This window comes from Salvia splendens, chromosome 9, assembly GCF_004379255.2.
Source record: "Salvia splendens isolate huo1 chromosome 9, SspV2, whole genome shotgun sequence".
Classification (NCBI taxonomy): Eukaryota; Viridiplantae; Streptophyta; class Magnoliopsida; order Lamiales; family Lamiaceae; genus Salvia; species Salvia splendens.
This window is the reverse complement of record NC_056040.1, coordinates 916,375-937,074: the sequence shown is the minus strand read 5'-3', so window position 1 is coordinate 937,074 and position 20,700 is coordinate 916,375. Positions and strand designations below refer to the sequence as shown.

At 38.6% G+C, this 20,700-nt stretch overlaps 3 protein-coding genes and 1 pseudogene across 5 annotated transcripts; all 4 read left to right on the top strand.

Moving 5' to 3' along the window:
• Nucleotides 1–744: 744 nt before the first annotated feature.
• Nucleotides 745–4,181, top strand: LOC121748473 (protein IQ-DOMAIN 1-like). Of its 3 annotated transcripts, none has more exons than XM_042142856.1 (6): nt 745–869; nt 1,308–1,394; nt 1,520–1,840; nt 2,549–2,770; nt 2,966–3,085; nt 3,196–4,181. In XM_042142856.1, exons 2-6 carry the CDS (start codon nt 1,338–1,340, stop codon nt 3,874–3,876), a joined length of 1,401 nt encoding a protein of 466 aa, XP_041998790.1. In that variant the 5' UTR covers nt 745–869; nt 1,308–1,337; the 3' UTR covers nt 3,877–4,181. The 3 variants fall into 3 exon arrangements, with proteins under 3 accessions (XP_041998790.1, XP_041998787.1, XP_041998789.1); XM_042142853.1 differs by having other exon boundaries at nt 745–905; XM_042142855.1 differs by having other exon boundaries at nt 745–932.
• Nucleotides 4,182–4,607: 426 nt separating this feature from the next.
• LOC121746705 lies at nt 4,608–7,297 on the top strand. The gene is made up of 6 exons (XM_042140617.1): nt 4,608–4,875; nt 5,252–5,312; nt 5,893–6,006; nt 6,112–6,210; nt 6,622–6,747; nt 7,010–7,297. The coding sequence occupies exons 1-6, from the start codon at nt 4,759–4,761 to the stop codon at nt 7,153–7,155; spliced, it is 663 nt and encodes a 220-aa protein (XP_041996551.1). The 5' UTR covers nt 4,608–4,758; the 3' UTR covers nt 7,156–7,297.
• A 668-nt stretch (nt 7,298–7,965) lies between these two features.
• On the top strand, nt 7,966–12,019 carry LOC121749020 (annotated as a pseudogene).
• A 2,924-nt stretch (nt 12,020–14,943) lies between these two features.
• LOC121748596 (DNA replication licensing factor MCM4-like) lies at nt 14,944–20,351 on the top strand. The gene is made up of 18 exons (XM_042143061.1): nt 14,944–15,081; nt 15,349–15,981; nt 16,078–16,206; nt 16,308–16,389; nt 16,564–16,696; nt 16,783–16,854; nt 16,953–17,078; nt 17,160–17,273; nt 17,363–17,575; nt 17,654–17,752; nt 18,070–18,230; nt 18,490–18,586; nt 18,672–18,833; nt 18,957–19,037; nt 19,114–19,192; nt 19,383–19,519; nt 19,618–19,677; nt 19,955–20,351. The coding sequence occupies exons 1-18, from the start codon at nt 15,045–15,047 to the stop codon at nt 20,027–20,029; spliced, it is 2,490 nt and encodes an 829-aa protein (XP_041998995.1). The 5' UTR covers nt 14,944–15,044; the 3' UTR covers nt 20,030–20,351.
• The last annotated feature ends 349 nt before the right edge of the window (nt 20,352–20,700 follow it).

The following is a 20,700-nucleotide window of genomic DNA, read 5'->3' as shown; positions in this document are numbered from 1 at the left end:
ATTTGACTAATTTGTTCAATATTTTAATATATGTAAATAGTACTCCTATTAATCGTCAATTGATTTTTCATGTTTCATTAATCAAAATTACAAATTTATCATTATTTGAACTGTGATTATTACGCTATAATATATTACATACCTGTAAAATTTAAAAGGAATACTAATAATCAATTGTAGTTAATGTTAAGCATATCACTTCGAGAAAGTTTAGAACATGTTCTCATAATTACATAATGAATAATTGCAAAGTATTTACTAAACACTTTTTTAGATTGGGCTAAAATAATGATAACATGTGGCCCCAATTGGTTGGCCAAAATTCTGTCATGAAAAATATCTAAGTTTGAAAATTTAAATTCTTGTATTTTGTAGACTATTAATAAAACAAACAAACTAGTACTATAACAATTTAAAAACAAATAAACTACTGCAACATAGCCCATGGGATTCCTATTCTCAACTTAGCTTTTCCTCACTCTCATAATTCTAAAATATAAGTATTTAATTGGTACGGTTTTGCGTTTTGTATAGTATTATTGTGAAAAACATTGAATTAGAAAAATAGCCATTGAATTTCGCAAATTATTACTACTATTATTATTTTAAACTTGGGATTAATACGTTACGGATATTTTGGTGAGCATTAAACAAGAATAAAAAAATGTGGGTGGGTCCCACAGTGGATAAACAGTAATGGAGCTGTGAATTCTTATTTCGGTAACTAATTAGTTATTCTGCACTTGTTCGTTGAATTGGCAAGATCTGCTCGTCACTCTCTCTCATCCCAAACTCCTCAAACTGAATCTAGAAATCTTTCCTTTAGTGTTTGAGAAGTGGACCTGAATGGACTCAATCGTGAGGAGACTGTAAGTATCTGAGATCTGACAAGCTTCGCATTGCAGGTGATTTGATTGGCAACCACAATTGAAGTAAGATTATTGGTTGAAAATTAACTGATGTGGATGATTTCTCTTGTTATGTCTATGTTTGATTTCTTTCGCATTTGTGTGTTCATTACGTGTTGCTTCGAATTGGCGAAGTCGGTAGAAATGGAGTAAGTTTTATGTGGAGATGGCAATGTATGGAATCTAGATGCTTACACTTGATAGCTTTGCTCATATTTGATTTAGGTGAAATTTGTTTTTTTGCAAATATTTGATTATTTGGTAGTGGTTTGCATTTTCACATTTTCAGGAAGTGATTTGAAATCATCCGCATGTTGACTTTATGTTTGTGATTGTGCATTATGATGTTTAGGATTTTTGGGGCGAATTGAATCTGAAAATGATTTCTTTGCTTGGTAGATTTTGGGATCATTGAGGAGTGATAGGAGGATGGCGAAAGGAGGTTGGTTTTCATCAGTCAAGAAGGCTCTAGGCCTGCGTTCCAAGGTAAAGAAAGAAGCCAAGATTGGCTCGAATGATGAGATTATGGTTTGATCGTTTGCTAAAATTTGATGATCGGCTGATGATGGATTGTTGATGCCTCTGATTTTTGCTGTGGTTCATGATTCCAGAGATCGAGTAAATCGAAGAAGATACTAATTGTGAATGAACTGCCATCAGTTTCTGATGCACCAAATCCGGAGCCTTTTGAGGCTCCTAATTCTCATCCTCCTCCACAACTGGTAAACATGAGGCCGACAGAGGTGGAGAATGAGCAGACGAAGCATGCTCACTCCGTTGCAGTTTCTGCAGCTATAGCTTCTGAAGCGGAAATAGCTTCTGAGGAGGCTACTCCTGAGGTGGTTCCACTGCCAACAGTGACTCGAGTTTCTGAAAAACACCAGGAGGAAGTTGCAGCACTCAAAATTCAGACAGCATTCCGTGGTTACCTGGTATGCTTTGCCATGTCTTTTACTTCATCGATGACTTGATAAGATAGTGGTTGATTTGAACTTCAATATTTAAGGAAAGTTTATACCTATGTACTTGAGGTCAAATTGAGCTGTTGATAGCCCTTTTTTCAAGATTTAACTGTTTAGATTGCTGAAGGTGAATTCTGGGTATGATCATGCTTATTTGCTGGCTTCAATATGAATCTGGTTAGCTCTGTTAGTTTTTACCTGAAACATGTTTTAACAAGCTAAATTATTTATGTGATATGGTCAGATATTCCTGCTGTATGCAGATATGGTATACTGCAATGCAAATTTGGCCTGTTTTTCACTTCATCAATGACTTGATAAGATAGTGATTGATTTGAACTTCAATATTTAAGGAATGTTTCTACCTATGTACTTGAGGTCAAATTGAGTTGTTGATACTCCTTTATTCATCATTTGACTGTTTTGATTGCTGAAGGTGAATCATGGATATGATCGTATCCGTGCTTATTTGTTTGGCTTCAATCTGAATCTGGTTAGTTCTGTTAGTTTGTAGCTGATACATAATTTAACTAGCTAAATTACTGTCTGATATGTTGTATTCAGTCAAAGCATTTCGGTGAGATGAAGATTTTAGTTATGAGGCAATAACTGTGACTTGTGGATCTTTTTCTTTGCCTCATTGACTGTACTTGCATAACTAATTGTTCTTACGTTTAGGCGAGGAGGGCATTACGAGCTTTGAGAGGGTTAGTCAGATTGAAGTCACTTGTTGACGGGCCAGCAGCAGAACGCCAGACATCAAGCACTCTGAAATGTTTGCAGACTCTATCTCACTTGCAATCTCAGATCCAATCAAGAAGAACCAGAATGTTGGATGAAAGCAGGGCGATGCAGAGACAGCTCTTGCAGAGACGTGTAAAAGAGCTGGATAGCTTGAAAGTGAGTTCTTTCACTGATGCACTTATGTCTCTTTGGAAACATAGCATATGTTGATATCTGATATTATGTGACTAGTAGCTTAGTCAGAGATCATCTAGCTTACACGAGTAATATGCGTTCTTTGATTACTTCTTCCGAATTTTCATTGAGGTTTCTGTATCCATGTGACTAAAAGTCTCTTCAATGGTGGTGCAGATGGAGGAGGAATGGGATGATAGTCCACAAACGAAAGAGGAAACTGAGGCAAGCCTGCTCCAAAAATACGAAGCAGCAATGAGACGCGAAAGAGCTCTCGCTTATTCATACACTCACCAGGTACTACTTATACATGGCAATCTAGATAAAAAAAATTACCTTCATTTTAATAAAGTTGGCATCTATGAGAAAAATCCAGCATTAACTTGAGAAAATGTCCCTTAAAATAGCAAACGTGGAAGAAATCATCAAAATTGAACAACTTATTGTTCATGGACCCAACAAATCCTCACTGGGGCTGGAGCTGGCTGGAACGATGGATGGCTGCTACTCCTCTTGATACGAAAAGCACAGCAGGGAAAGATCTCAACGGTGATCGTTCATCCATCAAAGGCTCCACCACTGTCACTGCTGCAGGAGAAATCACAAAGGCCTTCGCCCGCCATCAGCTAAACTCAGATAATCCATCTCCAGCAGCTAGTCAGAAGCCATCTCATACCCACCTTCCCTCTCCAAGGGCTGTACCTTCGTTGGCTGCACGAAAACTGAGAAACGCCAGCCCAAAGGTGAGCATGATGAGCCAAGATGATGACTCTAGGAGCGTGTTCAGCGTTCAATCAGAGAGGAACAGGAGGAGGCATAGCATAGCCGGTTCAGTTAGAGACGACGAGAGCTTGGATAGCTCTCCATCCATTCCGAGTTACATGACACCAACTCGCTCCGCGAAGGCCAGGTTGAAGTCTCACAGTCCCTCGGGGATGGAAAATGGCAGCATGGTGGAGAAAGAAACAACTGCTTTTCCTAAGAAACGGCTCTCTTTTCCGCCTTCACCGGGCCGGGCTAGGAGACATTCGGGCCCTCCAAAGGTCGACACGAGCACCTTAGTGAACGATAATGCCAATGGAGGATGAGTTTAACTGATCACTTTAAAGGATGCTACGGCAATAAGGAGCTGAAATCCAGAGAAGAAATGTGGGAGGTTGTTTTCATATTTTATATATATTTGATTATTGATGCTGCATTGATATTAAATTGTTGTTTATTTATTGTATTTGAGGACTTGATCTAGAATCCAGTCTTCAACAAATTTATTTTGTTTTATACTATTGTTAGGTTTGTCTCGTTTGGGAGCCACAAAGGATTACAAAAAAATTAGGACTGTGTGTTATATTAAAATTTTATTCTATTTAATGTATGGTGGTACTGCCTTTTTCTACATCTTCTTCATAAGTTACTTCAAATGTATGATTAATCTTTATTTCTAGCTGATTTTTCACGATTTAGAATTTCGGAAAAATTGAAACTGAAGTGGCAATACTGAAATACCAGATTTGAACAAAAATTTATGATTCAAGTATATTTTAATAGATTGACTCGTTAATTAAATTATAAATTTGCCAACACATGCACATTCGAGTTTGTAGTTTCATTTGTTCAGAATCCTAAATTGTGGACGGTGAAGTACAGTTTAGTTGGTAAGCCCCTTGAGGTCAGGATAAATATGAAACAATTATTGATATTTTTTTTGTTAAAAAGTAAAAAATAGTGACAATTATAAATCGTGGGTTATAATTGACAAGGTCAAAGTTTGTGATTTTTATAAATTTGACTAAATTAATAAACCATTTTCTCTTATTTACAAATAAATGACAAAAATGCGGAAACAAGGTTTATATGAAGTTTCCGAAGTGCGAAGAAGAATTTAGAAAGGTGAAGCTTTGAATTCCTGTCGAAATCGGAAATGGTGATAGAAGCTGTTCGCCACCATTAACATCTGTTCGAAGCTAGCAATCATGAATCGATTTGTTAGGCTGTTTTACTCCACAGCAATCTCCAGCTGCCCCAAATCCACGCAGCGCGGGTTTTCATTATTGCAGAAGGGAAACACACAAACAGATTTTGGACAGAAGGTACTTGTACAGCTTAATTATCCTCTGTATGTGTGTGTATTTTGTTAGTCGAAGTGATCTGATATTGCCTTAGCTTAATCGAGGATCGGATTAGTCAATTGATGAATCGAAATGCTCTTCAAGCTCGGGAATCGTACTGTTTTTGCTTCTTCGGATCAATGTTTACTTTTTGGCCGTAAATTTAGCTGCATTTCCTTTATTGAGTGTGAAAAAGCTTGATTCTTTTCTCATTTCAGTGACTGTTATACTGTAACTGGATCATTTGAATAAACTCAGCAGTTTGTGGAATTTGGAAGAATGAATTAATATATTTCTTCTTATTATTATATTATCTGTTTTTTCCCTCTTATTATATTGTTCCACAATGAAAATGCAGCATTTATGCAGAAGGAATGCAGTGATACAGACTCGGAATTTCTCATCAGCCTACAAAAGAGGTAGATGATGTCTCCTTAGTCCTTATACTCAAATTAATGTAAATTGGGTAAATGCTGAACTCTTCCTCTTGGATAAGTAACAGGTCTGTAAATACACTTAACATGGATCGATAAGCTAGAAAGATGAGTATGTGTAGGTATTTTGTGTGGTGTGTGTATTTGTATGTGTCGAGTGTATGAAAATCTGGTCGGTCTGGTACGGTTGGGTAGATGGTTGGGGCTGGAGGTGTTTGTATGCTCTACTGAGCTCCTCATTTAAGTGTGAGACCTGTTCATATTTTTGGCAATAAAAAAGATAATATGTTCATTTAGATTTCTATATATCAATGTATATTCTGGAGTTCAAGAAGCAGGGGGTATGCACATTTGTATTTGTGTGGGCGAGTGTATATCTGGTTGGTCTGGTGCAGTGGGGGCGATGGTTGGGGTGGGAGGTATTTGTACGGACTTCTGAGCTCCTCATTTAAGTGTGGGTCTATTAGACCTATTCGTATTTTTGGCCATACAAAAGATCATATGTTAGTTTATTTAGATTTCTGTATTTCAATTTATATTCTGATACCAAATTAACTTTCTACAGTACTAGATGAGAAAACACTAGAACAGGATGCAGAAAGAAAAATCGGATGGCTATTGAAGCTATTTTTTGCTGGAACTGCAACTGTCATCGGCTACCACTTATTCCCCTACATGGGTATGTCTATTGAAAAGGATAGCGATTTCAAATGTAGTTTTTCAGCCCTTTGTATCAAGAATCAAAATTCAAAACTCAGATGTTTATGATATTGGACTTTTGTAGGAGAAAATGTGATGCAGCAGTCTGTTAAACTTTTACAAGTGAAGGATCCTTTATTCAAAAGAATGGGGGCGTCCAGATTAGCACGGTTTTCAATAGATGGTAATGCTTAAACTTTCAGGCGCAATAAATACCATGTTTGATCCTTCTATGATTTGTCAAATGAATGCAAAACCTTCTGTTGTGTGAGAGGTACAAGCTTCTATGAATCATATGACCCAATGTATTAGGTTTTAGCCAGCCATTTCGTACAAGAATAACAAGATAGGTACATAAGCAACCTTACAAAAGTAGGAAAAATAGGTTACAGTAAAACAAGTAAAGCTACAGTCGAAAATAAGACACTGACAAAAATGTGTGTATGCTTGACTTTTTACAGAGCTCATGTAGCTCCGGAGTAGCATGTTCTGATTTAAGGGTGCTGATGACTTCTATTATAACCTGTCTGATACATGAAGTAATGTCGTTGGTGATACCTTGGATGCATGCTTATAATGCTCTTTTCGTTATCAGATAAAAGAAGAATGAAAATAGTTGAATTAGGCGGAGCTCAGTTGCTTGTGGATATGCTAGCGGGTGCTAAAGATGACCGCACACGAAGGCTAGCTCTGAAAGCTCTTGTTGCCATCTCAAAGTCAGGTCAGTTGTACAATATTGTTTGCTTCTGTTAGTATGATCGTGTTCAGTAACACCTGATTTTATTCGATTCCAAATTAGCCCGTTAAAATATCAGTTTCCTTCTTCTCATATACTGCACCAGAACAGTCAATTACTTCTCACAGGAGATAAACATTGTAAATTATTTCTCTGAGTTAAATAAAAAACATTTTTGTCGTGCCAATTTGTTGCTCCGTAAATGTCATATTACCATCCCGTTCCTGACACTGTATAGCTTTGGCAGAAGGAGCAGTGGATGCTATACATAAAGCTGGAGCGATACCTGTGATCAAGGGCACCCCGGGTTCCAGCGAGTACAAGGAAGTCGAAGAATACAAGATGAATTTGCTGGCTCTATTTGAGGATCTCAACTATGAAACTTCATCTTGAAATATGTAATGACAAGATTTTGTACTGTTTGTTAATGGCTTATGAGATTAATAATTTGGTGACAGCATTTTATACCATACATATATAACTATGTTGTGATAATCATTGAATAACTTTGATTAATGATTGTATTTGGCTCAAATCCCTCGTTTTTCAATTTTCAGCTTACATTACTCCCTTACTTGTGTGTGTGTTTATGTAATTTTTATATGTGTTCATAAATATATATGTATGCTACATCAAATCAATAGTTAGTTGTGTGTGATTTGCATGCTATTGCACTATTGATTACAATAAACAAGCTTATTTTATTTTATTTTCTAGTCTAATTGGCATGTAGTTGACCGGACTTTAACGTGTGCTATTAATAAACAACGAACACAAGTATATGAAATTTGTTGTAATATATAAATTTGGGTTAAAAAGTACTGGTAGGATCGAAGTTCAAAGTTGTCATTTAAGAATAATCATTATATATTACAGCAAAATTAGTAAAGTAAGAGAGAAATAGAGAGAAAAAATAAATAAAGTATTGTTAGTAGATAATAAGTCTCACCTTATTAGATAGGAAAAAATTTCAAAATTAGAAAGTGCATATTATTAGGGAACGAACTAAAAAGAAAAAAAGTGCATATTCTTGTGGGACGAAAAGAATATATTACCGGTTATGTACTGACAAATTAAATTTTTTATAATCAAAGATAAATGTAGGAATATAGAAATTTAAATTTAAAACAAAGCACAGAAAAAAGAAAACCAAAAATGCTCGTGCTCTAATATGTCACGTGCATCTCGCGTGACAATATAATTTAGGACTCCAGTAATTCGACCTTTTCCGACCTCATTCCCAATCACAATTAAAGAACCCTAATTCTTTGAGAAATATTTTTGAATGTTGAATTCCCATATTTTTCATCTCTGAGGCCGTGTTAAAATCAGAAATGGTGAGCGCTCCATCTTCTTATTTGTTTTGTGTATTTATAGATTAAAGAGCGTGAAATGATGAAGTGTGGCTTTTCTTCGAAAATCTTATGCCTTTTACTGTATTCCGCATTATTGTTTCGTTGGTTTTAGTAATTTATTTGATTTCCGCCGATAAATTTAGCTCCTAAAGTGATTGTTTAGCTGCTCTCCTTCGTTCTGGAAATTGAACAAAAATTGCGCTCGTTGTTATCATGATTGTGGATATCAGTTAGCTTTTTTCCTTTACTATTATATTCATTCAAACTATAAATGTAAGATTTCTAGTTAGGTGTGTTATTAAGAAGAGCAGCAAAAGAAAGGTGAAATATTTCATTGTAACAAAGTTTGTGATTTGAAAGCATACCACCAAGAAATCTGTGCTGGAAATTAATTCTGTTCCCTTCTTAAATGGATAGTGTAGACACTGCTTCTATTTCCAATCTGATGTAATGTGAAACTACAATAACAATATTTTTTTGTATTCAGAATTAAAAAAATTTAGCCTATTAGAAGTTGGCAATTTTTGCGTATAGCAGTAGCAATGTAACATGATGCAACGATTGCGATTTTATTTTTTTCGATGGTTATTGTTCATAGCTTGCTGATTATTGATGTTTGTTCTGTATTCGTTACCCATCCGATTGGAAACTGAAATCTGATGGGTGATGACTTATGCAGAGCTCACCACTCATAGCGGGAATTGCTGTTGCGACTGCTGCTCTAGCAGGTAAATATAGTATTCGGGCATGGCAAGCATTCAAAGCAAGGCCGCCGACGGCTAGAATGCGTAAATTCTACGAGGGAGGTTTCCATTTTTCCAACCAAAAATGACTCGCAGGGAGGCATCACTTACTCTTGGAGTCAGGTACATCTACACTTTCCTTTGTTTGATTGCTGAGTGAATATTATGTAACAGAACTTCGATGCTGTCTTTTCTTGTGCCGTTCTTTTTTGTAGTGCAAAAGTAGTAATTTTGTGACTATAGTCTTGCACAGCAACATATCATAGATTCATGAGGATGTTACTCTTTTGAAACTGAATAGAGTTAAGCCTTAGCCTATTCAAGCTTGATATGTCGACCAAGTCTTTTTGTAATAATTTAGTATCCTTTCAATATGGTTTTGTTCATATGCAAGTTCCGTGGTAAGAATTGGGCAGTATATAATCAGGTCACAACAAGCTGATTTTCACTTTGTCGATCTTTTCTTGACTTTTTTTTCTTGAATTTGTGGCTGGCTTGTTCATTGTATGAATCAGTTTCTCTCTCTATTGTGTTGAGCTACTTTAAAGTTTAAACAAGTGATCATATACGTAGTTCATCGGAGAGCGGTAAGCTCCAGTAATCAGTTGAGCTAGAGTCTGCAAGTTGGTAGTGACTGAATAACTCTAATGTTGGTAGTCCTTCATTCGAGTTCAGTTTTATGGAGTACAAGTTTTCTCCATTATTGACGACTCAAATATGCTATTTACATCATTTCAAGATCTGGGATGACTTAAGTTGATACCAGTAGAGCTGGGTATTCGGTCGGTTCGGTTATTAACCGAACCGACAAGTCGGTTAACCGATCATGTCTCGGTTCCAAAACAAAAACCGAAACCGGCACCGACAAAGAGTCGGTTATTTCGGTTAGAACCGAACGGTTAACCGTTAACCAATGGAACCGAAATTACTTTGCTGTTCATGAGATTTAAACTCAAATACAGCCAATCACATTGCATCAACGGATTATTATTAATTCAAAACCTTGTTCCATTTTTCTTCTTTTTATAATGGCCTATTCTCTCCTTTCTTTGTTGTTACTAACGATGTGGGACAATGGTAAGTTTATGCTTACATTTAATATTAAATATTAATATTAAATAGTTGTAATTGGAGATTTTGCAGTTGGTGATTAGATGGGAATACAATTTGAACTAGTTATCTCTGCTGTATCATGGTCTTTCCTTACTACTCCAAAGTCCATGGCCCATGAGATGAGTAGTATAATGTACCTACAATGGTCTGTATATGAGTACGTAAATATAGCTTCAGATTAATAACCTATCTAACTCTGCAATTCCAATATATCTCTATGGATTTGATAATGTGTTATATGCTTGGGCTAGTTTGACTTGTTTTTAGCTAGGATGTAATATATTAGTATATATAGAATTGCCAGGATGCTAAACTGAAGTAATCTTATGCGTATAGGGTCTCGTTTTCCAGTTTAGTTAGAATAGAAGTTCAAATTTCTGAATTTTGTTTGGAACATGGCCATCACAGATAGGTGAATGAACAAGCAAGTTTAGTTGTGTGGTTTCCTCATGGGTACATCACTAGCTATCTTGATCTTGGTGCAAAACTTATTTCTTCAAAACTCTTTCTTGATGAGCATCCTTTGTTGCTAACAAGAGGTACATGAATCTAGGAGTTACAGATCATGAAGCTTCAGTGCCATCAACTTATGATTTGTTTTGTTTTAATCTTATTGTGATTCTTTCATTTTAAAAATTGACCAAGTACTAGGATCTCAGATGTGAAGAATATATAATCTGTGCAGCAATCCGGTTGAGGAAGTGGAAATATATGTTGCCTAATGTTGGTTGGAATACGTCAGGTGGTATACTTCTTTGTGGCCCTCCTTACTAAAAATATTTAATAGTTGTAATATATATTAATCTCGGCTAAATTTGTAGTTGACAAAGAACTCTATTAAGATTTATTTAATCTAATCTACTGTACTAATATTTATAGAATCTAGGATTTTATGGAAATATTATTCCAAGAAAATAGAAAAGGAAATTTAAAAATGAAAAAGCAATTAACAAGCAAGGCTGAAACTATTTGCCAACATCTCACAAAATAAAATAAAAATTAATTTATAAACTATATAAACAATCGTATTAATCTATTGGTATTATTTAAATTGAAATTTAAATTATGTCTCACCTTCGAGTTCACCTTCATTAAAAACATAATTTAAGAAAATGGCATAAATCACTTATGTATCTTAAGATTATCCCACATCGACTTTTACATCATAACAAGAATACAAAACTTTGTTATAAAAGATAAGCCTCTTCCTTAGTGAAATTAATCATGGCTTTTGGGCTTAAATATATGTGGCTCGTGGCCCATATAAATATGAGTCTAAATATATGTGGCTCGTGGCCTTTGGGCTTAACCGGTTTTCGGTTCGGTAGTCGGTTTAAACCGATAACCGACTTCAAAGCGGGTCTCCTAACCGTGACCGACATTTTCGGTTCTCGGTTAACCGATATTTTCGGTTCGGTTCTTGGTTAACCGAGAACCGACAAACCGAATACCCAGCCCTAGATACCAGGTACCCTGATATACTTTTATTCTATTGATATGCATATAATTATCATGATCATGGTTGTCATCTTTTACCCAGCCAGTGTGAATACAATTTATCATGTAAAAGTTCTGTCTGTTTTCTGTTTTAACATATTCGTACCTGGATTACGTGCAATATTTAATGGTGTTAACTTGCTAATTTTCTTGATTAGGGAAAGCACTCAGCCAGATAAGGTAAGGGAAGCGCACAGGAAGGTGATGGTCGCAAATCATCCCGATGCAGGCGGAAGCCATTACCTTGCTTCTAAGATGAATGAAGCTAAAGACATATTGCTTGGGAAGTCTAAGAGCGGTGGCGACTCAGCCTTTTAATCTTTACCATGTGGCTCCGGCAAAGTTTTGACCCTACGAGTTTGTGCCTGCCCTCCAAAGAAAGATATTCTTTGAGAGCTTTGATATGCTTTGAGTAGTACCGACTGCATTGAACCTTGTACGATGATTTCTATGCTCAGATGTGTATAAGCGAAGAATTGCCTAGTTGCTTTCGAGGATTGAAATAAATTGCTGGATATTAATGGATTCTGCTGGTTCTTTTTCTTCTTATTATCACCTGAGCTAAAGCATTCGCAGCAGGGGTCAAATCTTTGTTTTTCCCTTATATACTAGTTCACAGGTCCGATAATATAACTTTTTCTTTATATCTACCCACAATTGAGGCAAGCCTTTCTCTAAATATGAAAATTTACATAATTAAATTTATATGCTAATTAAATTCTTACTCCGTATTTAATAAAAAATTTAAAAAGGTAAATAAATTAAAATGATAAAAAAAAAAGCAGAATAATAATGTAGGTCAGTATGGGTTTGAAACCACTTCTACCACTAAGACATACTACTACTAGTATATTGTTTTATGTGCTGATTGAACATATTATTTGATACTCCAATTGTGTAAAACCATATAAGTTATCCCAATTCCCACACTTAAATTTCGGGTTTTGAAAAAAATAAGTTTATTTAATTCCAATTGCATTTTATTTAAATTTATACTATCATTTAAATCAATTTTTTGTATTTTAGATAAAAGAACAAAATTGCGAAACGGTAATTGTGCAACTCACTCACGAGTGTTGTGCCCCTCTTCGTCTCCTTGGGCGAGACGAGCAAGTGGTGGCGGGCTAAGGCTCGCGCTAGCAAGCCTGCAGCACCAACAGGCAATCCACAGAAGGAGCTTTTAGAGCATCCACAATAACCGGCGTCACCACCGCCACGCCGATTTTTCGCCCACGCCGGTTTGACGCCGAACCATTGGAACCGGCGTGGGCGAAATCGGCGTCAAAATCGGCGTCGCCATGCCGATTCCCGCGCTGACGCCGGTTTCGACGCCGATCCTCACGGGCGCCATTGTGCGTCCCAGATCGGCGCCAAACCGGCGTCGGATTTAATTTTTTTTTTTGTTTTTCGAACACACTATATATACGCGCGTTGAACCTCATTTTCATTCGCACAACTTGTTTTAACGAGTACTCTCTCTCTACCTTACTTTCTGTACAAGATCAATAACGAGCAATGGAGAACAACTACGAAGGTACTCCAGTTAATCCCGGGGGATGGTCTCAGACTCCCCCGCCTCCCGGTGTAGGGTCTCAGACGCCCCCGACTCCCGGGGCAGGGTCCCATACTTCCCCGGCTCCTGGGGGAGGTGGTTGGCCTCCGATGAGCGGGTACTACAACATGTACCCGTGGCAGCATATGATTCCGGGGTGGGCACCCGGCATGCAGCACCCTATGCAGATGATGCCGGGGTGGGCACCCGGCATGCAGCCACCGGCGCAGCAGATGATGCCACCGGAGCAACAGATTATTCCCCCGGCGCAGGGGACGCACGGGGGGGACAACGCCTATCGGCCGACTTTTGATTTTTCCACCGGTTCTTCGCACACATCGACCCCAACGGATGCACAGTATACAGAGACCTTCTCCTTAGCGGACTTGGGTTTTGATATTAACGAGGTTTCGGAAACTCTCATTCAAAGCCATGGGAGTAGGGCGGGGTAAGAAGAAGGGCAAGGCGAAGAAGGTCGGCGAGTCGTCGCAGCCCCAAGCTGAAATCCGGGGCCGGAGGAAGTGGACAGACGCGGAGAACGTTGCGGTTGCCAAGGCGTGGGTGAGTGTCTGCGACGATCCTCTGGTTTCGAACAACCAGAGGATCGTCAACTTGTGGGCCAAGATAGCCGCAGCCTACAGGGCATTTTGCCCTGAAGGGAGACCGTGCACCGGGGAGGAGGTCCGGAAGTGCTGGGACCGAATCAGGGCTGGCGTCTCTCGATTTTCGGGTTTGTACGCCAACGCCCTCCGCATGCAGACCAGTGGCCAAACAGAGGAAGACTGCAGGAGGATTGCGGAGAGAGCCTACCCCGATCCGGATAAGAAGTACTATGAGTTCACCTACTGGAACTGCTACGTTGTGCTCAACGAGTCGGAGAAATTCCGGGCAGGCGTCGACGCTGGCTGGCCGAAGAGGCAGAGACTGAACTATACCGGAGATTATAGAGGCAGCAGCGGTGGTTCGTCAGACCTCCCTGAGACGGCCCACGAGGTCCCGACTCCTCGGTCGTTCGGTCGCCGACCTCGCCCGGTTGGGCAAAGGCGGGCGCAGCAGGTTGCGAGGGGGGGCACCCCGAGTTCCCAGGACGTCCATTCGGCATCCCCCCTCGGCAGGTCTACCGAGGAGCTCAAATTCTTCGCGATCCAACAAACGCGCGCTCAAATGGTGAAGACCTTAGCCGACTTCCAAGCGGCGGTGGACCCCGAGGTGAAGGATTTTCTTCGTGTATTGCTCCAGAGCCAGCGTGAAGAATTGGAGGCGATGAGGAGGGACACCGGCGGGAATAGCCGCGGCGTAAGTGGTGACGGAGGCGGCGGCGACGACGGTGAAGAAGCGCTGGGCGACGACGGAGACGAGGACGGCAGCGATGAGTGATTTTGTTTTACTTTTTTAAATTAATGTACTTTTTAATTTTTGTACTTTTTTTATATTATTGTACTTTTTTATAATTAATGTACTTTTTAAATTTTAATATTATTATTCGAATCTTCCGTATTTGTCTCGTAAATTAAATTCCGTATGTTGATACAAGTGTAAATTAAATTATATAATTGTTATTAGTGATGTGGAAAGGTAGTGTGAAGACTATGTGAGGGCTATTTGATGTCCAGTTGATGTGGTAAGCTGATGTGGCAGGAGAATTGTAGTGCTGATGATGTGGCAGTGTGAAGGCTATTTGATGGCTATTTGACGTCCAGTGCTATTGGAGATGCTCTTAGAGTACTTATTTTATTTTTTAAATTTATTTATACACCATGTAGAAATTATTTTATTTTTTACTATTTTTTATTAGTTGTTAAATAATGGGTTTAAATTTACCCGTATCATAAATATGAAGCCCAAACGCCACGCCCCCTTCTCACTTGGCGCCAAATGAACAGTTACCATCTACTATTTCCCGCCAATTTGCTGCAAACAATTAGGCACTAATTTCCCTCTCTGTCTTCACTCACTGCCTCTCTTTCTCTCTCTCTCAGCTTCTGTATCACCATACAGGAACTCGTTGCCACGCTGAAGGTCATGGCTTCCGATTCTTCTCCTATCAACACGCGCGACGGTATGTTTTCAATCGTTAATGTATAACTCCCCGTATTCTAGCTGCAATTTTGTTTAAATCTGTTGAAATTTGTTGAAATCTGTAGAGGTAAATCTGTTGAAATTTGTTGAGATCTGTAGAGTTAAACCTGTTTTAGATGTGTCGGTTTTACTTTGATTCACGAGCTGTTAAGCTCAGTTTTACTAATGGCGGAGTTAGGGTTTCGCCACTGTTAATCAGTGGAATACGATTTTTCCTAAAATTGGGCGATAATTGGTTTAACTACAGGTCAGTCGTCTCCGGATGGTTGGCCGACGAGTCCAGTCAGCAACACAGTGTCGTCTCCCGGAGACCGCCCGCGCCGGAAACGCGGCCGTCAGTCCAGCTACGCTACGCCGTCGCCGATGCCGACAGATTCACGCGCAAGAACACCCCAGGCAACTCCAACGTCCTCTAGCAACGCTCGACGCCGTGCCCGAGCTAGGAGGTCCTCGGCCACCCCGACCTCGACCGATGACGTGCCGCCATCTTCTGATGTTGGTGAAGGGAATGAGGATGATGCTCCGGTAGTGTACGTTTGGGGCACGAATATCAGTGTGCAAGATGTTAATGCGGCGATTTTGAGGTTCTTAAGGCATTTCCGGGAAGATCCTCAGCAAATTGAGGGGAAATACATGAGAATGATTAATCATGTAATTGAAATGGAAGGTGATTCGATCGATGTTGATGCACACGATGTGTATGATTATGACAGTGACCTGTATACTAAAATGGTTAGGTATCCTCTTGAGGTGTTGGCTATATTTGATATGGTGTTGATGGATATGGTCGGGAGAATCAATCCTTTATTTGAGAAGCACATACAAGCCAGGATATTTAATCTTAAAAGTTCAATTTCAATGAGAAGTCTTAACCCCTCTGGTCAGTTTTGGCATCTGTATCTTCTCTTAATGTTTTTTACCTTTCATTACTGGTGAACAATTAGCATTGAGTTTATCTATTTGGTCTTCTTGTCAGATGTTGAAAAGATGATTTCGTTGAAAGGGATGATTATTCGTTGTAGCTCCGTTATACCGGAAATCAGAGAAGCCGTTTTTAGATGCTTGGTCTGTGGATATTACTCTGACCCAGTTGTTGTTGAAAGAGGTAATTGCTTGATTAGGCCTTTCACTTTTCATACAACATGTGTGATTTCGATACGTGTAGACTCATTGGATTTTCACTTTCTAACATTTTGAATCTATCAGGAAGAATCAGTGAGCCAACAGTTTGTGCGAAGCAAGAATGTCTCTCTAGGAACTCCATGACCCTTGTTCACAATAGGTGCAGGTGTGTCTCAAAATTTGTTTGCTACTACTGATTGGTTGGTATTTTCATGACAAAATATTATTGAAATCACCAGCAGGTTAAAATGGTTGAAGCTCAACATTACCTTACTGGGATGTTTGTAATCTACTTTTCTACCTTACTGACCTCTTTTTTGCTTGCATGTATCAAACAAAGATTTGCTGATAAGCAAGTAGTGAGAGTCCAAGAGACACCAGATGACATCCCGGATGGAGGAACGCCACACACCGTGACATTGTTAATGCATGACAAGTTGGTTGATGCTGGCAAGCCCGGTGACAGGGTAGAGGTGAGGTCGCATGTAATTATGTTCTCAATGTTGATATTATATTATCACATCATATAATCTGATATGAGGTGCTATTTTGCTTTTAGGTTACGGGAATATACAGGGCTATGAGTGTCAGAGTTGGTCAGACACAGAGGACTGTGAAGTCGATCTTCAAGGTATGCACTTTTGTATCTCTTGTGTATGCTATTGTTTATAATATTGTCACTTTTGTGTATACAACGTTTCATGTTAATAATGTGTTCTTTTGTTTCAGACTTACATTGATTGTCTTCATCTAAAGACGACGGATAAGTCAAGAATGGATGTACAAGATCCAATGGAAACTGAAAATGAAGCAAGCACAGGGGACGATGATTCAACTCAGAAATCTGAAATTAGTGTACTTTAAATAACGCCTTACTTACAATAAAGAGTTAAAATCTTCCTTCTCTTGAGGATAATTTTATATAGAATATTGCAGGTGGAACAATTAAAAGAACTCTCAAAACAGCCTGATATATATGAGAGGTTGACTAGGTCTTTGGCTCCAAACATATGGGAGTTGGATGACGTGAAGAGAGGCCTTCTTTGCCAGGTGCATTATCACTGCAACACATAGTCTTGTGATTAATTTGTTGTCTATCAATAATATTTGTATTTCTCATTTTGTCTGGGGCTCTTCAGCTTTTTGGAGGGAATGCATTGAAGCTGCCATCTGGTGCTAGCTTCAGAGGTGATATAAATATTCTCCTTGTTGGGGATCCTGGAACCAGTAAATCGCAGCTTCTCCAGTACATTCATAAGCTCTCTCCTCGTGGTATATACACTAGTGGGAGAGGAAGCTCTGCTGTGGGGCTAACTGCTTATGTGGCCAAGGATCCTGAGACTGGTGAAACAGTAAGTAAATTTCAAGAACTATTACCAATATTCATTAACTAACTCTGGAAGGATTGAACTTCACCTGTGATTTTGCAGGTCCTGGAGAGTGGAGCCTTGGTTCTGAGTGATAGAGGCATCTGTTGTATTGATGAATTCGACAAAATGTCTGACAATGCTAGAAGCATGTTACATGAGGTGTGAATCAAGTACACTTTTTTGATTGTGTTCATACTTAGAAAAGATAGTCTACAACAATAATAGTTCAATATGGACCAATAATCTGGTTTTTATGCGTGTAGTCTTGTACAATGTTACTGATGTTGCCGACGTAACCAAAATAAAATACATGACCTTAATGCCTATTTCCTAATATTTTTACCAAACTCAATTAGACCACTTTCCCTAACCAGTGACACAATTAAGATAAGAGGTTAAAGCATATTAGGTGTAGATGATATTTACTTAAGGTAAAGTAGGAGGGTATATGAACTCAATAAAGCTTTTGCCATCAGGTGATGGAGCAGCAAACTGTTTCAATTGCAAAGGCAGGAATAATTGCTTCCCTAAACGCAAGAACTTCAGTGCTCGCTTGCGCCAACCCAATTGGTTCGCGGTATAACCCTCGCTTGTCAGTGATTGAAAATATCCACCTCCCTCCAACTTTAATGTCCAGGTAAGGGTTTAGTACATGTGACATATAGTTGTATTTCAAGGTTACTATTTATGAAGTCCTGGAAACAAATTCTAACTATTTCAGTAGCACAAGACTCGATAATCTCCTCTTTTTAGTAATTACTTTCATTTTCAGAATTCGTGCGATATATGGGGAGATGTGGAATGATATTAGTTTTTGGTGTTATATCCCTAGATATGGATGATAGCTTAATATTGATACTAAAACTATCTACGCCACACTTGGATTCGGTTTCCAGGTTTGATTTGATCTATTTAATTCTTGACAAAGCTGATGAGGAGGCAGATAGACGCTTGGCGAAGCACATTGTGGCATTACACTTTGAAAATCCTAATGTTTGTACCTTCTCTCACTCTCATTTTACTGTATATTTTTCTGGAGACTCATTTATCTGTCATGGTTTTGCCTTTCATTCTCAAGAGCTCTCAGCTTGATGTCATTGACCTGCCAACTTTGACTGCTTACATAAACTATGCACGAAAACATATTCACCCACAATTATCAGATGAAGCTGCAGAGGAGTTGACAAGGGGGTATGTGGAGATGAGAAAACGAGGAAATTTCCCAGGAAGCAGCAAAAAGGTCATATACCGCATTAAATTTTTTAAGATCTATAGCTAATTAGGACATTTATTTGCTTTCTGATGTTAAGGGATATTGAGAATCTAGCTGGAGGATTCAATGTTTTAAATTTTATGACTACAGGTCATAACTGCGACCCCAAGGCAAATTGAAAGTTTGATACGCCTTAGTGAGGGCTTGGCCCGGATTCGTTTCTCAGAAGTGGTTGGTCAAGCTCTCTTCAGTAGTTTGAACTTCAAGTGCTTGATTATTTACCAAGATTATGCACTTGAACTTGCAGGTCAATAAGTCAGATGTAATCGAGGCTTTTAGGCTTCTCGAGGTGGCAATGCAGCAATCTGCAACAGACCATTCAACAGGTAATACTTGTAGTCCCAATTTTGATTCTTCATATTTCTTTCCCTCTCCCCCCGTCTCACAAGGCTATTTGATCAAAGGGTGACTTGTTTTAAATGAAGAAATCAACACCAATGTAGTTGGATTCGATTCAGATTCATTACATGTAGTTATCTACACTAGTATTGAGGCATTAGTTTTATATGTGAACAGGAACCATCGATATGGACCTTATCACGACGGGGGTATCCGCAAGTGAAAGAATGAGGCGGGAGAATCTGGTGTCTGCCACTCGCAGCCTCATCATGGACAAGTTGACAATCGGAGGGTCGTCAGCTCGCGTGATGGAGGTTTGTAACATTTCACAGTTAAATCAAATACTTCTTCAAGTTACAGATGAGATCATTAGATGGCGTTGGCTGATTTTTGTGAGAATTGTAATGCGCAGTTACTTGAAGAGTTGAAGAAGCAGAATCTTGGTGGTGGTGCTGAGGTGCATCTTAGTGATGTGAGTCTCTCTCTCCCATCTATATTACTCCTTTCGTCCCATAAAATAGATTAGTTTTGCCATTTTGGTCTATCCCTTAAAATTAGTCAGTTCTAAAGAAGAAAAGTTTTGAACAACTAAAAACTACTAATAACGTGGACATCATAATCGCTAACACTACTACTATATTAAAACCCGTTCCGTTTCAAGTTAGCTATTTTATGGAACGGAGGGAGTATATTCATTCATGGCTTATTTGAAAGGGAAGCAATGAACATTTTGTGCGTGTTTTTGGCAGCTTCGAACTGCTTTGTCGACTCTTTCAGCTGAAGGCTTCCTTGCTGTTCACGGTGACTCTGTAAAGAGAATTTAGAAAGCTAGTTCACTGCTCTTTATTCTTATGTAAGTTCTACTCCTATTTAAGTTTTTTGCAGATTGTTAGCTTTCTTTTTAAAAATGTTTTTGAGTTCCTAATTGAGAGACAATGTGGTCAGTAATCACTACTTAGTGATGTTTTAGTTACAAAAAATCCGAGGAAGATACCACCAATATTAATCTCTTTATATTCACCGAAAGTTAGTGAATCATTTCGGGTCGGCATGAATTTTAATGAATATTTGGAAAATATTGTTTGGAAGATGGTGTTTTAAGTGGATAAACGCATCTATTCTATTGGAGCTGTGAAAATATTTTAATTGGGGCCTAAATTATTATTATTATTATTATTATTTTGATAATGATTGCTTAGAATACCGAGTTAGAATATGATTGATTGATTTCTTAGATCGGCCAACTCTTTAAGTCATTGTATCCTCGTACCCGAACCCAGTGTAGATCGGCCAACTCTTTAAGTAATTCATGCGAACTTTTAAAAAAACTACTGTAATCTATATTAGATACAATGGGTCAACATTAAAAAGTATTCTAGAAAATGGGCAAAACTTTAATATTGAAAGCAATATCAACCTGTATGCTGGTGTGTGTGTGTGTGTGTGTGTGTGTGTGTGTGAGTGAGAGAGAGAGAGAGAGAGAGAGAGAGAGAGA